The 20,825-nt window shown below is 41.9% G+C and overlaps 1 protein-coding gene across 1 annotated transcript in view; it reads right to left on the minus strand.

The window, feature by feature from the left end:
• The window catches only part of cacna1ab (calcium channel, voltage-dependent, P/Q type, alpha 1A subunit, b), a 179,836-nt gene that overhangs the window by 19,394 nt on the left and 139,617 nt on the right, over positions 1-20,825 (minus strand). The window contains exons 40-47 of the mRNA XM_051383747.1: positions 20,490-20,617; positions 19,724-19,820; positions 11,865-11,970; positions 11,355-11,462; positions 8,531-8,634; positions 4,619-4,740; positions 3,366-3,501; positions 1,415-1,528 (exon numbers count right to left, since the gene is read on the minus strand). Of these exons, the coding sequence (XP_051239707.1) occupies positions 1,415-1,528; positions 3,366-3,501; positions 4,619-4,740; positions 8,531-8,634; positions 11,355-11,462; positions 11,865-11,970; positions 19,724-19,820; positions 20,490-20,617 (915 nt within the window). The remainder of the gene's footprint in view (positions 1-1,414; positions 1,529-3,365; positions 3,502-4,618; positions 4,741-8,530; positions 8,635-11,354; positions 11,463-11,864; positions 11,971-19,723; positions 19,821-20,489; positions 20,618-20,825) is intronic.

Consider the following 20,825-nt stretch of genomic DNA (forward strand, 5'->3'; position numbering starts at 1 on the left):
GCATGGTCAACGTTGTAAAGCTGTTGCAGTTTGGTTAAGTTTAAGCACAAAAACGACATCCTTAGGTTTAAAAATATATCGTAAGTTTGTTACGCACCTGATGTAACTCAAGTACAAGAACAAAACGTAGCCTACCTGACGTCACTTCAGTACATTAATGTCCTGTGTTTGTTTGACCCATGCATCCCCCTCCCCACCTCCATATACGGGTTAGGACCTGGAGGGCCACTGACCAAGCTGCAGTATAAAGCTACCAAACCTGGAGAAATTTGTGCGACTAAATTTCACAGTCAGTGTGCAGGTAATTGGGATTTTTACCGTCAGAATCATGAACTCAAAGCACGAAATCATCTACAGTGACTTCTGCCACACCCCTCTCTTTTTCTGTCTCACACACATCCAAGAAGTGTCAGTTTGAGCATCATTGGCTCTCTCCAACTGACACTGAGAGCCATAAAATGATTTCCAAATACAATAAAATAGCAACCGACTGTTTATGTACAGTTTATGCACCATGTGGTTGTATTTGTTTTAAATGATTTTACAGCTTTAGCGTCTTAATGAGTCTTTTGCACTTTCTCAGACACTAACTCTGGCCACAGTTTACACAGCACAGACACACCAAGGATTAAATGGAAATGGAGTAGGGAATAGCATACGTGACAAAATATTCTATACATATAGATCTTCTAGATATATATTTGCATACATATCTAGAACACTTATCCAGCCCTCCAGCCCATTTTGCCTGCTGCTCAAGTGTTGGCATGCAACTTGGCTGTACTGCTCAGAGAGGAGCTCTCTGGGAGCTGAGCAGCAGTGGGTCGGCTGCTGGATGAGTGGAGGGGTAAGAGTGAGGGAGGGGGAGGTGGAGGGATGGTGGAAGGAAGGGAGGGAGGGAGGGAGGGAAGACTAAATAACTAGGAGGCCAGACAGAGGGAAGTGAATTTACAAAAGTCTCACTGCCACTTTGCATCCTGTCCAAACATTTAGCAGGAAATGTCCCATGCAGAGAACTAGAGCCATAATAAAAATAACATAACACAAAAGTATGATATTGAAATGATTTGATCAAAAATGTATTAAATATATTCTGAGTAAATATTAAAATATAGTAAAAATGATTTTAAAAAAAAGAACTAGTTGACACTATTCTGTAAAACTGTAAAGAGAAAAGAAATGCCAAAACAAATCAATAGATATGTATTTAACAACATATCTGTACCTATTTGTTTGGTATTTAAAAAATAAGGTTTTGCTTTATTTCTGACTCAGTTCTCTGACTCTCCGCTTTGGATGCAAGGAGAGACTTCTTTAATTCACTTCAACTGTCCATACTGCTAACAAGCATAGTAATGGAGAATGATGATGATGATGATGTTGTTGGTGATGATGGTGAGATGAAGGTGCTCACTTGGTTGTCTGCCGAGAGGCGGGGCATGGAGAGGGTCCGCCCATGCCCATCCATTGGGTGATAGGGCTCAGTGTCGGAGTACCCGTCCCGCCCCATCTCCCTCATCTCTACCGTCTGTAAAACACAACGAGAGGGGGGCGTGACCACTGTCTGCTGAGGGGAGGGGACTCTGGCAGGGGGGAGGCGTTGTCGATTAATCGAGGGAGGTGCTAACTGAGGTGGAAGGGACATGAAATACATTCAGTGATGTATTGAGAAAGTTTATCATGTTCCTTTTTTGTCTTTCTTTTCAATTTCAAGCAATTCTGTCTTCATTTATGCAACTTATTGTTGCATAAATTAACTGTTGAAGCTAGTGCTGTCACAATATACCTATCTTGATTTTAAAATGAAATATTGATACACAGTAGGTGGCAGTAATGCAACTTAACACTGGCTGCCAGTGGTCCTTTGCCAACAAGAGACAAAACACAATAAAAGCCAAAGCTATATTTGAATGATATTATTCTTTATTTCACTTTTTTTTTTTATATAATAATAATAATAATAATAATAATAATAACATTATCAGGAATTCTTTAGGCCTTGAAAATCTGACATTGTGACAGCCCCAGTTGCAACCTTAATAAATTACTGTTGAGCCTCTGAAACCTTTAGATGAGGTTGGTATTGATAAGAGTAGCCTGATACTCTATCCTCAACATTGTGGGTTAAATCCTGTTCTGAATTGACCTCTGTGTGAACGCTCATTCTGGATCGTGGACCAAGACCTCACCACTGGGAAAAGCATCCTCGGAAACATTGGGACCTTTCTGGCATGAACCTGCAAACCCAAGGATCCAAAACTGGGCCAGGAAAATATCTCAAATCTTTTTTTGAAAAGAGTACATGGCACAACTCCAAATCCACATACATCTTTGTACATTAGTCATGGGATTGAAGAGAGAGATGAGGGGCTCGGGAGTGGGGATGGCCCAACAGACAAGTGAAAGTAAGGGGGCAGTGAGGAGGAGAAGGTGTACATCACAAAACACATCTACCAACTCCAAGCCAGTGACTCAAGAGGAGGTTGAGGAGTGAACAGGGAAAATCAAGGAATAGGAAGATGATAAGACTAAGAGAATACGATAGATGTGGACTTTCGAGCAGGAAGATGAAGAAAGAGACAGAAAGGCGGGTCCGCAAAAAGAAAAGAGCTCAAAGAACAGAGACACTGCAGTCTTGTACGCTGGAGTAACAGCAGCAAAATCCAGCACTTCAAATACAGAAAAGATCAAATTTAATGGAGGTTGCTAAGAACTTGGTGTTTAGGGATGACACTCAAATAGCACAATTCCAGAGAGAAGACACTGGGTTTACATCTGGCATGTTCTCATGTTTTTATCATGAAATAATCCAATTAAGAACACATTACGCCCCATGGATTCTGAGTGATCAAATGTTTATCCAACCACCTTTGAGGTCAGATATGAATAATAAAAGATAATTTGAGATAAAATACCTACCTTTCACTTGCCTTAAACTTGCTTTAATTTATCTTATTTCAGAGTATTGAGATCTACAGCTTTAAATTATTTCACCTTTTATTAAAGGAACTAAGGTAGGTGACCAAAATTCAATTTATGACAATTTAATTGATAAAACAATATATAAAGTAGGGAATATTATGTTAATTGGTGTCAATATGTTACAAAAGAATGTGAGGTAACTCAGATAAAAAGAGAATTGTGTTTGTGCCTCCAGTTGTACATCATTTAAAAGGTAGAGATCGTTGTTTTCACACTTTTATGATTTACCATTACTTAAATGAATTCTTGTCAGGTTTTATGACTGTGTGATAAGTGTGATGCCGTAGAGACGCCTTTAATATATGCATTGCAACAGCAGTAATCCTGAAGAATGTTTCCCACCAGCGTCGTGAATAGCACATGTGTGTTTGTGCTCATCATACCTGTGGGTTGTGACGGTTGTCATGGAGATCGTCGGGGTAGGGTCTGTCGGGGCTCCAGTTACCCGTATTTTGGAACATTTTCTGGGCTTTGGCCGTCACCCACGACTGGCTCTCAGTCATGCCACCCTCGGGAGGTCTGGCACCCGCACATACACACAAGTCAGGGGATTACAAATCAGGGAGGTCTTCGACTGAGGAAATTCACAGTTGTGTAGTGATACATCTTAGACCAATGTTTTCTTGAGACAGGTGACTTTTGCTATGCCAAAGGATGTCTTAAAATCTAGTGTTAATTGAAAATGAAAGCAGATATAATGGTGATACCAGAGATGACATTTCATTTTTTTTTAGGTAAAGCCTACTAATTTATAGCTCATTTCAATAAAACAAATAATTCTACACTTGGCGTTCAGGATGGTGCCAAAAGAAATAAATAATACCCTAATGTGCCCTAAATAATAAACATTGTGACAACTCCACTTGGCTAAACTTTCATCAGTCTCCCCTGTCCTTTGTAACCCCTGCAAAGCTAATATTAGAACAATTGCTGGCATGCTACAGTATGTTGCTACAGACCGAATGACCTCACCAACCCTCAAGCCAAAAGTCAAAAGTCTAAACATTTCTTCTGTGGCTAAGACTCTACTGAGTGGGACAACAGAATTTACTTAGTAACACACACACACACACACACACACACACACCTGCTTTTGCACTCTTTCACACACACACACACACACACACACACACACACACACACACACACACACACACACACACACACACTCAGACACATAGCAAGAGGAAGAAACAATAAAAAAGTTAGATAAAGAAGATACTGTACTATTGTATTGTACTGTATATATGCGAGTACCTTTAGTTCACTCAACTTTTCATTCAGATGTGAAGTTAAATTGTATGTATTTTTAAAATATGTCTTGAACCTTAAAGTTGCACCTCCTGATTATATTTCTAACACAAGCAGTACTGAATTCAATTCTGCAACGTGGAGGTTGAGCTGGTGCAAGTCAAGTTATTTTCCTGATGTATTATGTAACATTAAAAAAACATTGCCCTGAAAAAGAAGCAAGATGCCCCCAGATTATGTGTGCATATAGTGCATATACTATATATGTTGCATGCATAGATAACTAGAACATGTATGTGTGTGGGAAAGTATATACATATTTGCTGCTGCCTCATGCCTTTAAATGTGCCACGTATAGGTTCCTGCCCATGGCCAGTCTACTCACATGCTGTTGAGGTTGTCCGGCTGGGTGTTGGGGAGGCCGTTCAGGCCTTGGCCCCCCTGGCCGTCTGTGCCCCCTCCCTCAGAGGGCGGCTCCATGCGCTGAAACATTAATGGCGTTCGGTTCTGTGTGAGATACACGACATGGCCTGCAGGCTGGCATCAGGCACACTCAGGGGGCAGACACAGGACACAAACACAGGATGCACTCGCAGCATGCACCCACACGGGGGCGCCATCGGCAAGCACATGGCTGTGGGTATCCAAGGTAAAGTTCCTTGCCAGACTACTGATCTGGGATCTGCTAAGCACACTGAACAAGTGTTTAAAGGAACACTGCTGGCTTTAAGATCTTTTTTCTTTATGTTAGTTTGGGTTGGTGTCCAGCAAGGAAAAGCTGATCTCAGATCTGTGTCAGAGGGAAACTTTTACCTTAGGCATTTGAGGTAAGATTGCTCTTAAATCACAGGTCTCGGACCAGATTACTACATTCATGAAACACATCATCAAAAAAGACATTTTACTCAAAAATCATTATATGGCAATCTGTGTGATCCATCTGCCAATATTTTTTGAGTAATATGCCGTTTTGTGGTTAAACATCTGATCCTGAACTAGCAACTTCTGCTTCCATCAGGTCAGAGGTGAGTCAGGTTCCCTCCCAGGAGATCCTGGGTAATGGAGTCCTCTCAGGAGTGGCTTAAAGGCGACGGCTCATGACTGCTACAGCCTGTGTCATGTCCCACCACAGCCTGGAAGCTAAAGGCTGAATGCTAAATGAGTGCAGATGGTTCAAGGCCTGTTCAGAAACAGATACACGTCCAAACCTCCTCTGACACATCAGGCTGATTTGCTGGACAGGAAGCTTTCTACAATATACATGAAAAATGTAAAAGACACTTAAAGTTTTATCAGTCAAACAGATCTTTAGAAAGTTACTTGGTCATAAACGTGGTAATAGAGGCTTTGCTGTTGCTTCCTACATCTCTAATAACAAATGTATGTATATTTTGCCGTCATTGGGGATTGGACTGTTGGGATGTCGGTGTAGATTTTCTCAGTAGGCCAAAGGTATTAAGCAAGTGATGGCTGATGTGGAAGATTTATTAACAAATTGTGTGAGCCCATCTGTGCTCAAATGAACTACATGTTGTCGTTTCAGGAGAGTTGGCTTAAGCTAGAATTATATTTCTGCAAAGATACACCTAAATATCTGCAGATCTATGCAGTGCAGCTACGTTTTGTTGCCTTGTGCATTCAAGAAGCTGATCTGTGATCCAGCTTCATGTAGTTAAGCATTTGAAATATAATTTAAAAAAAGATCATAAATTCACCATGACTGTGGACTTTGTTGAGGCCTGCGAGTTGCTTGTTCGGACATATAGTTAGCGATCAGCAATTCACACTATTAGGGAGCTGTAGATTAGGATTGAAAGTCAGCTGAAAGCCTTCTATTTCCTCCTTTGAATATTTGTGACATAAATGATCAGACAGAGAAGCACAGCTTCAGAAAATGTTTTAGATTCTGTCAGAGGTTTGTCTAATCCTGTCCAGACATCATCTCCTGTGCCACGGAGGTAAATGACTCAAGTTCGTCTCTGGACAGTCTTGTTTGCCACTATCTAGCTCCAGTGATGCATCCTGGGAAAATTCATGGTCCAAACATTTAGATGGATTATGGCGAAAACATAAACACCTAACACCTAACACAGACAACGGCTTTAATGGAGTATGTTTCAGCAGTGGCATATGTATCAATGAATGGTCCCATGATTGACTGATTACATACGGAGCCACTGGTCACAGGAACCTCCACCCAACATCCCATCAACCACCACAGCAGACAGACAGGCAAACAGACAGCTTCATGAACACACAGACTGGAGAGAATGGGTCTTGGTTAGAGCAACTTGGTGACAATCGACCTGGATTGACCAAACAGCGAGAGCTTGATAAGTCAAGGTCTCATCTCTTCCTGGAAGGATAAAGGGAACGCATCAGAACGACAGAGATGACATGGAAGACAGGAACGGGGGACTACAGACAACTGACGCCCAAACAGAGTGAAGAAACAGGAAAATGCATGAACAGAGACAGCAGACAAAGAGGAAACAACAAAATATTTCCGACACAACAACAGCTCAACAAACACTGGAGAGGACAGTTGGTATGCGACGAGGTGCGAGGAGTACACAGAAGGAGGAGGAACGGTGAAGGAGAGCACAACAAATGAGTAAGTTAAAGAAAAAATCCACCCCTTGATTCACTTACTGTTACTGAGACCAGGAGTTATTTTGTAATTTCCTGTGAGCGGTGGTCTTTAAACCATTTTCAGCAGATTCTCACAATTTTCTGCTGGCACTTTTTGTGCAGCCTCTTTAACTGATCTCAATAATTTATACTAAATACTTTTGGGCAATGACTACAATTCTGTTGTTTTTATTTCAGTCTTTGCTTCTCCATTTTCTGCTATGATACCTTGAGACATTGCTATATAATATAGTCGTGTGATGCAAAGGAGGACTAGCATCCTCACGTTTATTATTATGTTATGCAATAAGGACTTTATAGTAATTATAACTAAACCTATATTATAAAATGTGCATGTTTTATTAAAATATGTAGATATATTTGTTACCATTGTTGTTTGAATCATACACATAAATACTAAATATTTAACTCATTTGTGAACACTGGGGTGTGTCTGTGATCCCAACCACAGCCTTTATTCAAAACACATGTTATGCTGCATCATATTTTGATTGGTTGTGGGTACTTCTGAGGGATACCGTTGCATTTTAAGAGTTTTCCCTGTATGATTGCCGAAGTCCAGAATGTTGCCCTTGATATTTTTTGTTTTTGAGTGGATTCTTCCTTTAAAGTGGTATAGCATTACTAAAAAAAAAGGCCACTGCGGAAGACAGGAAGAATGAAGTGAGATACTGCAGAGGTGGCAAACTGACAGACACACAGACTGGTTAAAGTCCTTGTGTACTGCTGATGTTGAGAGAGCCTGTGTGCACCTGTCCATTCAGTCCAATGGGATGGCTGCATTCAGGAACATACCAACACATACTGTCTTTGCAGTTTGAAAGAAAAAAGAATAACATACTCTCCATCCACCAATGCACTCCGTTCTGAAAAATGGAAAACCCACCTCAGGAAATATGTGTCAGTCAATATGGACTTTTTTTGTCATGTGAAATTTGGGATCAAGTGCTGAACCAACTGGATGACTTGCTGGAGCGAACAGAGGTATTACATGAGTGGAGAGATGTTTCCACACGTCCACAGTGTGGACTGAAAATACAGAGACAGCGGGAGCGAGTGCATCTCAAAGGCATTCATCGACAGGAGGGAAAGAGCACTGACAGGGAACAAAAGGTAAGGCCATGTGGTATCATCATCATCATCATTGTTCAGAACATTACCAATAACGAAAACCATAGTTGTTAATTGGAAAACCTTTCACCTAATTCTCCTCACCACCTTCAAACAGCCCACGGTGAAAAGAAAACTTGAAGCAGCTGGAAGGGGAAAGGTTGATAACTAACTTGAAAGTATAACAACTAGATACCTCTGTTAGCAAGCATTGTAAAAGGAATAAGGCTGACCAAGGGAGCAACACGGTGCTAGAAAAAGGACGCAGACTTTCAGGTAGCATGCTAATAAAGGGTACAGCACAGGCTGAGAGGGAGGTAGGGGTTTTGTTCGGAAGTGTAGCTGGGAGTTTATATAGGATTTAAATGTATAAGACATGGTTCTTATGCTTTTAAATCCATATTTGACAGGCAAAGTTCAGTCCAAAGGCTAGAAGCAGTATCAAAAAAGAGGGCCAGGAGGAGAAAAAAGCAAAAAAGGAAAAGGAAATAGGGATCTTTTTTTGTTTGGGGAGTTTCTCTGGGAGGGAGTCTACCTGTTCCTCTCGCAGGGCCTGCAGCTTTTTCGTCTTGCTCTGCCGGTAGTATTCCATGATCATCATGGCAGCGTAGATTTTGCCCACCGTCAAGTCTGTGGCTGCTGAAAAAATGACAAGTTACCCTGCAAGATTAGACCCGAGTGGGATGGGACCCTGAGCCGTGGGGGGAATGGGAGTGGGGGACGAGACACACACATTGAATCACAAACCACAGAAAAATTCACAATAGCATGCAAATTACACCAACAACTGGGACAATTCTGTTTCATGTCAATCCCTGGACAAATCTGGGCTTCACAACCACAAATTCAATCTAAATGTTTACTTCTCAGTTTGGTTTCCAACTTCAGCTGACCGAGGTAAGTTCACTTACAATATTGGGTCAGTGGTGACCAATAATTGTGAGCAAACAAACACTGTGTTGGAGAAGCAAAAAATCTAAAAAAGTGTTTTAATGTAATTACCTCTTCCTCACAAATAGAGGTAAATCTACCTAAATTTAAGTCCAATAAAGTAAGCTTCCATCTCACACACAATCTCCCAGTCCTATGTTACTGTAAGTTTCATTATAACATGTATGCAAACATACTTACTTTCATGCTTGCGTGCAACCATGGAGCAAGACAACCTCATTCTCATTGGCTAAGCTCATTTACAGCATTCATGATACTATATTATTCTGATTTTCATGCCTAAAAATCTAAAGCTAATGGTATTATGTACACCTGTATGTATAATAAAGCAAGGCAAAGAGGTAAGAGAAATGGTCCGTTGGTTTGCTGAGCACTGTAAGTGCAGCCGGCAGGTTGGTTCCAAGAAAATATGGAAATTGCCAAATTTGGGAGCTGTGATGAGCATTTAAACTAAAAATACTCATCAGAACAGACACTAATTTGCTTTTTTGTTGTCTTGAAGGAAAATTGATACCCAATGTATTAACATTCCCTGTGAAGCCTCAACTGAAACAGAGCTGAGCTCACTCGGTGGTATACAACAGACAAATACAATATTACAACACTGTACAATTATTAACACAACAAAGCCAATAGTCTTTTCACAGGCAGATGCTGTCCCTATACATTGTGACATTCTTTCATTATTTTGCTGTCCTCTAATCTTGAATATATTTCACTTTTAGACATTATACTAAGGCTGAGGACTAGGTAGCCACCTCACTAAGAAACCCTTTGACACCTCAAACAAGAGATCCCTGGAAAACAGGAGCTCAATTTTTTTCTAAAAACTCTGGACATGTATCCCCAGAGTTTGGATGGAAAACATAGACATTTAAAATCAGAAAAATACTGAGCTTTGTTTTGGTTGTCAAAAAACATTCTTACTGAATGAGTGGTGCCCTTTTCAAAGTGGCATGGCTACAAGTCTTGCAGCATCAAAACTGATGTTAACGTGTGATAAGATATGACCCACATATCTTATTTTCTTATTAAATCATGGGGCAATAAGACATGACAATGCATATCTTTTACCTTAAGAGTTACCATGCGTTTAGGCAAACAACTTGCAGGTATGCTAAACATGCATCATTACACTAGCACTATAATTTAAATAATCTAAACAGATGAAAACCTGAAAACAGTCATTCATCACAATCATTTTATATGAATGTCTAGATCTATTTTACTAGTTTATTTGCTGTTCAATTCTTCCTGTAGTGAAAAGACTTCTATAGAGGATCTTCTATAGCAGGCACCCCCTGATTCCAGGACTGACTGAATGTGTGGAAAGATCAGCAGTGCAGGTGTGTGCGCTACATGTGTCTGTGTACACAAATGTGCTGGTGTGCCCGCTGTACATTTGTGGTGTGGTGCATTCCTGTGTGGGATGTTTATCTGAACACAAATGATGCAGGAACTACTTGAGCCAATTAGTTACAAGATGTATCGTCCATCTGAACTTGAAAACTTTCTATCACTATCTGACCATTGGTGGAGAGATCTGTTTAGCAAGACTCCATCCATAAAATGCCAAAAAGTAAAGTAATATTTTATTAAATCTAGACTAGCAGAGTACACAGGTGGTATAGGGACCTCATTCACAACCACCTTTGCAGAACCCCCTGTTCGATACCCAGTAGTGGTACTGTCAGTCACAGGTTGTCTTTTGTTATACTGATTGGTTGCCAAACATCAAAAAGGTGGGTCTTACCACAACACAAGTGAGCATGATGGACAATAATGACTGACCTATTTTTGTTTGTTGTTTGTTTGCGTCTATTCGTCAAACTAAATAAACTGAAACTGACGGCAAGCTCAGTGCAAAGTTGGCGAAGTAAGAAGATGCAGAGCCCGGCTGCCAACCATGTGCTGTGCAATGATGCACGGACGAGGTAAGCACCTGTGGGAGGAGAGCTGAGCTCACCAGGGTTCATACAGGCCTGCAACCTTTCTTGTTGTTGGTAACCAGGGCATTCATCATATGTTGTTGCCTGTTAGTAGCTGGTATAGCCTCTAGGCTTAGTGGTCATTTTACCAGTTCAAGCTGTGCGGCAACAGTACTTCTGCCTTAGACAGGCCCTCCAACAAACACAAATGACTGTGTTAATGGGTGCGAAGCCAGTGAGGGGTCATGTCTTTGACACTACACTAATAACTCCTATTGTTTGCTTGGGGCGGTATTGGTGTTGGTGTATGTACTGTATGTGTGTTTGTGTATGCATGTACAGCAGGTGTGTTTCTGCTGTAGTAGCCTGATCAGGAGATGCGAAGCAGTGAATGACACTGGCTGGTGGAAGCTGTCCTCTTGGTGAGTTGGTGATCGGACACACACACACACCACTATGCTCTGTTTTCCTGCGACTTACCCTTGTGTGGTGTAACCAGCAGGTCCAGTGTCTTCTGTGATAAGTTTGGCCAAATAGCCATCATCTCCTTTCTCAGCTCTGCATCCATCTGGTGCTTGTCTGCACCGCCTGGGTAGCCCCGCGACCCAGAGTGCCCACACACACACACACACACGCATCAAACATTTGCACACACAGACAGCACAAAAGCATACATCCAAGTATATGCAAACACCCCACACACATAAACACAGGGCAAAGGAGGTACAGACCAAAAGGCCAAAAGAAATATATTTAGCCATTCACGCGTGTACACATTCACCCAAAACAAGAAAGTAATTTAGTTAATGTTAGTGTCAGAGTTTAGTCGCATTTGCTACAATAATCTAGGGCATTCTTGTTGAAGAGAAACAGACAGAAATTGAGAGGTGAAAAGTCATACACATGAATTACCCAGGAATACCCAATAATGTCAGACAGGAAAGTAACTGAGATAAACAGTAAAGGGATGATAGTACTTTAGGGTCGTACCCTTGGCAATCTTTATATCCAGGGCTGTCCTGATCAGAGCCATGAGGGTTGAGTTAAAATGCACCGTGTTGTCATCGGCAACCGGCAGATCCATGCGCAGCAGCCTCTGTGGAGAGCCAGTCAGGATGAGAGGATGAGAAATGTATGTGTCCTTGCTAAAGTGTGCTGTGCCTGAACCTCTAGGAAGGGGAGGGGGTGAGGGATTGGGGGGCGGGGGTTGAGAGAGCTCCATAGACAACAGCCAATTAGAGCCGGACTGGATTGGTCCAGCTTTTATCTAATGTTCCCCGAGACGGATCAAAGTTAAGGCAAGGATGACTAGGTGTCACTATAATTCTTTTAGATACAGATCTGATCAGTGTATCCTAATAAGTCAAGTCAGTGAATTTCAAATTGAGGGCATGAGTCCTCTTATAAGTGTGTGCTATATTAAATGACTGTTGAGTGTGCATGTGTTAAGTTTGCTGCACATTTTATCAGTGCATGCATTTGCAAGTGCAAGGGCATTTGCTTGAGGACAGAAACTTGAATGGGTGAGTCCCTGCGTCTCCTGTTTTTCCAATGATACTCTACGAGACAGCACAGCTATCCAATGAGGGCCATCTGCTGCTAAGCAACTGTGAGAGCCGAGAACCACAAGGAAGAACAATCGGAGCCAAAATGGCCTCCGACCCAACCTGTGCCCATGTTCCCTAAATGTGTGAATGCATTGGCGCATTTACACATCTCTGTTGTTACACACATATAGGTATAAATATATAACAGTACACATACACCAAACCCCCACCCCCCTCCAACCCCAACATCCCTCCCTGCCCACTTACACACAATTATTTGCACAGACTGCAATTAAGAGCGCTTAATTGGAGTCCTTTGGAGACAAAATAGGTTGACTGGAGAACAATAACAGTATCACTGGAGTAATTCTGCAATTTTTCAGGAGACTGCAGATGTTTTATTTAACTGAGGCATCTTCTATAGAGCTCCCCCTACCTGTAAGGAGGTTCCCTGTCTTTACATGTCTATACCAGGTAAAACCAATGGAGAAACCTGTGGATAGAACGAAACAAGCTGGGCCAGCTGGGGCCGCTTGCCGTTCCTATCCCAACCAGTTGGCATCCATCGGATTTACCTACGAACATGAGCGTTGGGCACTAACGATGGCAAGCACGGCAGTACAATGGCGGTGGGGTTGTGTACGTGCTCGTGTGTTCCTGAGTGTGTGCGAGTGTCGGGCATGCCCAAAGCCAAGTGTTCGGCAGGCAGAGGGCATCGGCCAACATCCACAGCGCTCGGCAGGCAGCAGGCAGGCTCGATGTCGCCCATAGCCATGCGACAGAGAGTGCAAGGATTGCATGCAACACCACAAAACACTCCCCCTAGAAAAAACCCGGACACACAGAGCATGCAACATGCCTTAACTTCACTCCCATAATCTAAGCCCCAACTCTTCCCAAGTACCCAGCCCACTACCCCCCGAATTCCCTCAAAACCCACTTTCACAATACAAGCAGCCGTGCATCCGCGCAAAGAGAGTATCCTCAATCCAACTGGATTGATCCTACTGATTGACAGATTCATTTCATATCTTTTTTTCGCTCTGTACATTTTTACATGAATGGTTCCCTTTATCAAAGTCAAATTGGACAGCGATGGAAGTATTTCATATAAGATCTCTCTCAATGCCAAACGGGTGCAGTGTCTTAAGGGGTTGTCAGAGTTAGAGAGGATTAGAGTTGTGGCATTCCCTGAAAGAAGAAAAAAAATCATATAGAAGATCAAAAAGAGATGATTGACGTTGTTTCTGTTTTTGTTTTGGACCAACCAGACTTCATAATAGTAGTAGTGTAGGATAAGGGGAGGGGGGTCTATCAAAGGGGACACATGGTAGGGGCAGCAGTTAGTTGAGTTAAACTAGGCGACTCTAAGCTTGGTTATGAGATGTAGTTACAGATAAAAAGGGAAGGGCGAGAATGAGGAGGGAGAGGAGGATCGTGAAAACACTGAAAGAGAACGAGGGTCAATTGGAATTAACAGAGAGAGGAACTGAGTGTGTGTGTGTAGATAGAAAAGAAAGAAAAGAGAGAGGCTGAAAATTACAGAACAAGACAAGAGATAAAGACGAGGACTAAAAACAACACTGACATAAGTTTACTGAGAAGAGGTCAGATCAAAAAACAAGTTGTTGTAGCGATACACATTTATCCAGTAAGTGTGAGGCCTAGTGTCCACTAAAGGGAAGATCAAGATCTTTGCCTCAGCATTAAGATGATCAGTATCAAGACGTCTAACCTTCCCCTCTCTGTTCTGAAAAAAAAATAAAAAATAAAAAATCTCTGATCTCAAAAGGTCCTTTAATGGACCTTTTCTGTGAAACTGTATCAATGAATACTGGAAGGCTTTGATGGCTGAAGTATGTGATGGGGGCCACTGCCAATACAGGTTGACATTCTGGACAAAAGGAAGAAGGAACAGAAAGGAGAGGCAAGGTAGAGACAGAGTGGCATTAGATGGATAGAGGGATGCTATGAAGGAATGAAGATGGATGCTGATTGCTGACGGACAAGTGGACGTGGAAGAAGGACAGAAGAACGACAGAGAGAGAAAGCTGACAGGTAGGAAAGAAGAGAGAACATGTGAGTAAAAGATAAGACAAAGCAGTGAAGAGGAGAGCAAAACAGTAGAAAAAGGAAGAAAGTAGAATAGAAGAAAGAAAAAGACAATAGTTAGAGAAAGAGAGACAGAGGTGAATAGGGTACTGACACCCAGATTCAATCTAAGTCAACCATTTCTCACTACACATAAAGAGTATTATGTGGTAGAATATTTTTACTTTGTCAAAGTGAGGTGGTTAGAATATTATGCAGGTAACATCACTGGCAAGTTAGGCGAGTAAGAAGAGTGACTTCTTTAGTAGGACTTGGTATCAAACATAGTACTCTTTTGGTACTAACCAAAATCTGCAAGCCCCAAGCATCAAAAACTGTCAAGGACTGCAACCTGGAAATGGATGTCTAGTCAAATTCTTTGATCAGATAATTCCATATTTCAAATAAAGTCAATTTTAGACTATTTTACTTAAATATTACTTTTGTATCAATTAGCTTAAGTACAATAGCTTTTACAGCTGATGCACACACATTTGGTAATGTAGACATTTGCTTTGTGGTGCTTCTTTTCAGAGCTTATTGGCACCACAAACATGATCAGCAAAATTAAGGGAACTTTCTGCTGAAACACCCAAGGCCCAAAATCATCTTTTCAGTACACGGTTGGTGAATCTGGATGCCAATAAGAAAGAAGAGATCGACAGAGTAGGACTCTACTGAAGTGGAGAGAAAGAGTGGAGAACAAGACAAAGAGACAGCGGATGCTGAAATACTCGACCAAAATCTTTACCCTGGTGGTCTGAGGCACAAAGAGAAGCCAAAGACACTGAAGTTTCCTTGGGTGTCAAAAAAGTATCTTGAAAAAAGACAAAAAACTAGAAGGGCCAGAACTGTGTATGTGTGTGGTAATGTGGGCATGTGTATGTGTGCACTATAGTGCCATCCACAGGAATAAGAGACGCAGGACTGAAGACAGAAACCCTTGCCGGTCCTTCTGTACCCGCATCGTAAGCAAATATTTGCACTGTGTGAATACAACCCTGGTTAAAATAATCTTATGTTAGATGTTGTATGTTGGCCTCTACACTAGAGATTTTCATATGAACAAATTATTAAAAAAAATTTGGTGAAACAATGGCTTGTGTAAACTATATTTTTATTTTAGCATACATAATTCCATATATATGCTCACATCAGTAATTACCACAAGCAATTGGTTATCCTGGGGTCCTTGTCATCATTTAAAGAATGTTATTTTTAAAATGTAGTGTAAATAATAATAATACCTATACCCAATAAAGTTATATTTATACTTTTTGTATTATAGTTTTGCCTTAAATCTTTAGTTCATGCAAAAAATATTGAACGGTTGAACAAAACAGGCTGAAGAGATAGAAGAATTGTACAAGCTTATTTAAGATCATGTACTTATACTGCAATATGCAGTATGGTAAAATATGCAAACATCAATTTAAAAACTATCAATGGAAGTTTTCTTACTTTCTAAGTTCCTTCGTTTGTTATGGAAAAGGAGAAATTCTTTGTCAGATCTGTGCTCTGTCTTTGGTTTTCTGACTGGATTGTGTGTGTTTGTGCATGCGTCCGTGCAGGCTGCAGAAGGACTAGCAAAGCCTCCTCCATTCCCTTACTCCTGCGGCCTGACGGGAGGAAATAAAAGAAAGAGGATTGACTACCACTCCACTATCACTTCACTTCACTGCACGACAAAAGCCCATCCCTCCATCCCCGCGGTCGGAGAGAGAGGAGAGAGGACAGCGCTCACCACCACCACAACCACCACTAACAGACAATGAGGAGAACACCGCTGGGAGGAGGGAGGGAGGTTGGTGGAGGAGAGGGGGAGAGGAGGAGAAGGAGGAAAGGAAGTGGGGGACAGAGAGAAGAGGTTCTCCTCCCCAGCGATGGGGAGGTTTAAGGACGGAGATGAGAGGGGAAAGAGTAGGGAAGAAAGGAATGATGGGAGAAGGGAGGGACAGAAGGAGGTGGGGTGGTGGTTGAGGGGGGTGGAGGGGTAAGGTGGGGGGCGAGTCTACCTTATAGGCGACCCGGGCGGGACACCTCTTCCCGAGGCCTAGCGGCGGACACATGTGTCTTAGCATCTGATACATGTCTGTGTAACTGATCCGGCCGCTGGGGTGGCCACAAACACACACACACACACACACACACACACATCACACGCGCACATGCATTCAAACATCGGCACATACACACACACACACGACAGACAGAACAAACGTAGACGGACGACGTAAAAACGGAGAAAAGAAAAACAACGAGGGATAGGGAGAGGGGAGGACGCACAGAGGTGTGTTTGGAGGAGGAGACATGAGGAGAAAAAAGAAAGAAACCAACAAAGGAAAGGAAGAGGGAGGGAAACAAATACACAGAGGTTATTGTTTTGATCGTTGTGGATATGTGGTTGCTGTGGTGAGAGAAAGAGAGAAAGAAAGAGAAAGAGAGCGAACGAAGGGGTGTGTTACGTGGCTTCTAGTCTGGTATATCATAAAGTAAGGGAGAGGAGAGGAAGGAAGGGAGGGAGGGAGAAAGGTTGGGGAAGGAGAGGAGGGTAGGAGGAGGAGGTGTTATTTAGTTTAGTTAGTTGTTGTTGAGATACCGTTCTATGCGAGGTGAAAAGGGGCTTTGGGATTTTTTAGGTCTTTGCCCTCTTTCGCCGCTCGGATAGAACTGGCAGCGGGGCTTCTAGCAGGCAAAGAAAAGCACCGCTGCAGAGATCGGAGTGAGTCACAATGACAAGTCAATGCAGTCTGTCACTGAGGCTGCGTGTCCACCAGGAACCTCTGCTCACAGCTGCGACTCCAGGTGTTCATGGGAGACCTCCCTGATGATGACAGGAAGGGTTGGGATGCCCCAACAGTGCAGGTCTTGGCTTTTAGAAGGTCAGTTCTCCTTAATCATAAAAAAATGTTCTGTCACTTACCTCTTGTGGTTATTCCCTATACAGATAGTTTAGGCTTAAGTGGCCAGGGTTTGAGATTACTGTCTCCACTTCAAATACAATGGAGGTGAATGGAATATAGCTTATGGTGCTCACAGCACTGAAACAGGGTCCCAGTCCGTAGACCTCACTGTGAACAGATTCAGTGGGACTTTAATCATACAAGCGCAACAACAGGTGTGTGAGGATTAATGCACTCAGCCGGTCACATTATTGGTCTCACAGCTCTCAAACAAGTGAAGTACGACCAATAGCACAAAAAACGCTTGTTGAGAAAATCGTATTGTTGCCTGGATTGTTATCTATGTGGGTCTAGATCATTTAATTTAGTTGTTTTATTACCTCCCAGGTCCTGAGTCTACTATGATCTATCATCTCCTCATTTGATTGTAAATATAATAAAGTATTTTTATTAACTGCAATACATATATAATATATAAATACTACTTTATAAATGTATTAAATATATAAATATTAATACTCTTGCAGTTTTAGGGGCACTGTGGCATTTACCAGAAGTATGTCACAAATGAAGGCACTTGACTACTCTCAAATATAGCAAATGTGGGTACTGGAACAGACATAATGTCTCAAAACCCCAGCATGTACAGCTGAAACCATTTGCATGGTTAGATATCACCAGGGGTAAGTTGTAAAATAGGTTTTCTTTTTCTTATGATTTAGTTGAACTGATCTTTTAACCATTTCTAAGCCAAAGACTGCAGCTCCTTAAAAAAACCATCTTGACAGTCATAAAGCAAACGCAGAAGACCGACGATTCTTCCCACGAGCATCTGACGACACAGGAAGTTATTAAGAGGGACCTGGTGGACACAAGACCTTTTTGAAGTCCAGAGTCCCTGCCCCAAACCACACACACACCCTGCCCCTTTCCTTTTTTCCCCATACACCAGAGCCACAAACAGAGCAGGTTTGGCCATATCATTGTAGTATTTCAGTGAATATAAACTGTTACCATAAGGCCTGTTACATTCTCCACTCAAGGTGTGCCAACACAAGCATGTGGGAAACACAAGCCCTCTGCTTACAAAACAAAGGCACACAGGGGAAGTGATGTCAATGCGATCCGAGACTAGAGGAATGGTTTTATTGTACACAAGAGTACCATGAGAAGGAGATGTAACCTACGGTAGATCCCTGTGAGTTAAGAATTAAGATTTTTATATTTGATTTGTTTTTACAGAAAATAACTTCCTCACTGGTAGTTCAGCATGATACTGCTGCAAGATTTAGCGATGTGTCACAATGTGGACATGGTATATTGTATTGCCCTGTGTATTGTTGTGTGCACTCTTTAAGAAGAGCTTGTAAGAGGCCTAACAACTGTTTTTAATACCTTGAATGCTTAAAGCCACTGTGTGCAGGATTTCTGGATGTCAGTGGTAATATTAAAAAAGACATAACAAAATATCTACACAGAGTGGCTTTAAAACCTTTTTACCTTCAAAAAAATAAACATTACAGAATGCTTTGCACAGTGGTTCACAAACATGTGCCATGGAGGCAGAAAAATCTGCAGTTTTTCCTTCCGATCAACCACAACGGGTGCTGATATCAGCCGCTTTAATTTGCGTAAGCTGTGTGAGTGACTATATCAAAGCCTGCTGATGACACATGGTGGGAAAACACTGGCCGAGCTACCAGCTATGAGAGTATTCAGACCAAGCCCTCTCTGCATACGTCTCTGTGCTAAAGTAACCCTACGTCCTTCACCCAAACCCCAACTCAAACAAGAACAATGCACATTGCTCGACCATTTTCTGCCCAGGCAAAATTAGACAGCAAGCATAAATCAAAGACAATGGCTGACTGGAGTCTAGACTCTAGTGTTTACATAATACTGAATTAAAGTGAACACATCAGTGTCATTTTCCCAGCGTTCAGTCAGAAGACAATAGCGAGTGCAGTGCACCACCTCATGCTTCACACACCGCTCTTGGTGTGTGTGTGTGTGAGTGTATACAAGAGTGTGTGTGTGCATTTCTGCATTGTCCCAAACATTCTCATTGTCATGTCAGAATGCATATACAACAGAAACCCCCCCCCACCCAAAAAAAATGATTTAATGGTGAAATGAGATTAAAACAACGTAATAATGCAAACCCAAACAGAAAAATCAAACCAAATGAAATAAAAAGTTGAAATAGGAAAGAATTTGTTTTAAAAGTGATAAAGAGCGACATTCATTCCAGTCTCTTAAAGGCGAGCAGGTTGCGTTTAAGTTTGTGCTTTAGGGGTTTGGTCCAAACCTTGCAGGCCACCCTATGTGGGCATTTCTTGCCAAGGCCCAGGGGAGGGGAGATAACTCGCAATAAACTGTACATATCCTTATAATGTATGCGCCCGCTGCAAGAAAAATACAAGGAGGGGAGGTTAGGTGAGGGAACACACAGAATACAGAGAGAGAGATAAAGAAATAAAGAGAGTAGAGAAAAAGAGGAGATAAGATGAAGAGGAGAGAGCATTTATTTACACTGAGAAAAAGAGGTGTAAGACACCTTCCTCTCATGCATGCCCACACACACTCATTACAGAGGGGGACAAGAGGAAGAGGAGAGGGTTACATTCATCTCAACTGTGCACAAATTGTGCAATTTGAGAAACAAGGTAGAAAAGTTCAGAGAGAAAGACAAGGAGAAAGCTGGATAACTCTTTGCTCTGACATGCCAGCTTTAACTGACCCACTTTTAACATCATCTATGATGTAGATCATCACTTGATGAAGATCCTGTATCATCATAACACTTCTTGGATGAGGTCATGACACCAGTCTTTGCCCCGTTTTGGGACGGGAGAGAAAGTCAGGGGTTAAGAGTAATTTTACCTTCAGCATACGACTATCCAAATGTGTGTAGACACATCTAATGTGTAATGTTGCTAACTTAGTTTTACGTTACACATGAGCACTGTGTGTTTGTGTCACCTTGTTTTTGCTGCTTGACGTGTGTATTTCTGCATTTGTATTTGTATGACTTCTACAGCGTGTGTGTATGAGTGTGTGTGTGTGCCACTCACCAGGCAGCAGGATCGTACTCGGCCCAGATCCTTACATACTCGTCCAGGTGATGTGGCCCCAGGATAGAGGAGTCTCTGGTCAGGTACTCAAAGTTGTCCATGATGACGGCCACAAACAGATTCAGCATCTGGATTAAGGACGAGTTTGGCTCAATGAAACACTGCAGACACACGTGTCGTTGGCTACACAACGCAGCAGCAAACTTTTTTAGCCATCTCGGAAAATGGTATCTAGGATTAAGTAATAAATCCACCCTTTGAACGCTATGAAGTAACACCAGGAAAGGAGGGATTATTGACAAATATATATAATCTAAAAAAATCTATCTAAAAATC

The sequence above is a fragment of the Dicentrarchus labrax genome, unplaced genomic scaffold, assembly GCF_905237075.1.
Source record: "Dicentrarchus labrax unplaced genomic scaffold, dlabrax2021, whole genome shotgun sequence".
Classification (NCBI taxonomy): Eukaryota; Metazoa; Chordata; class Actinopteri; family Moronidae; genus Dicentrarchus; species Dicentrarchus labrax.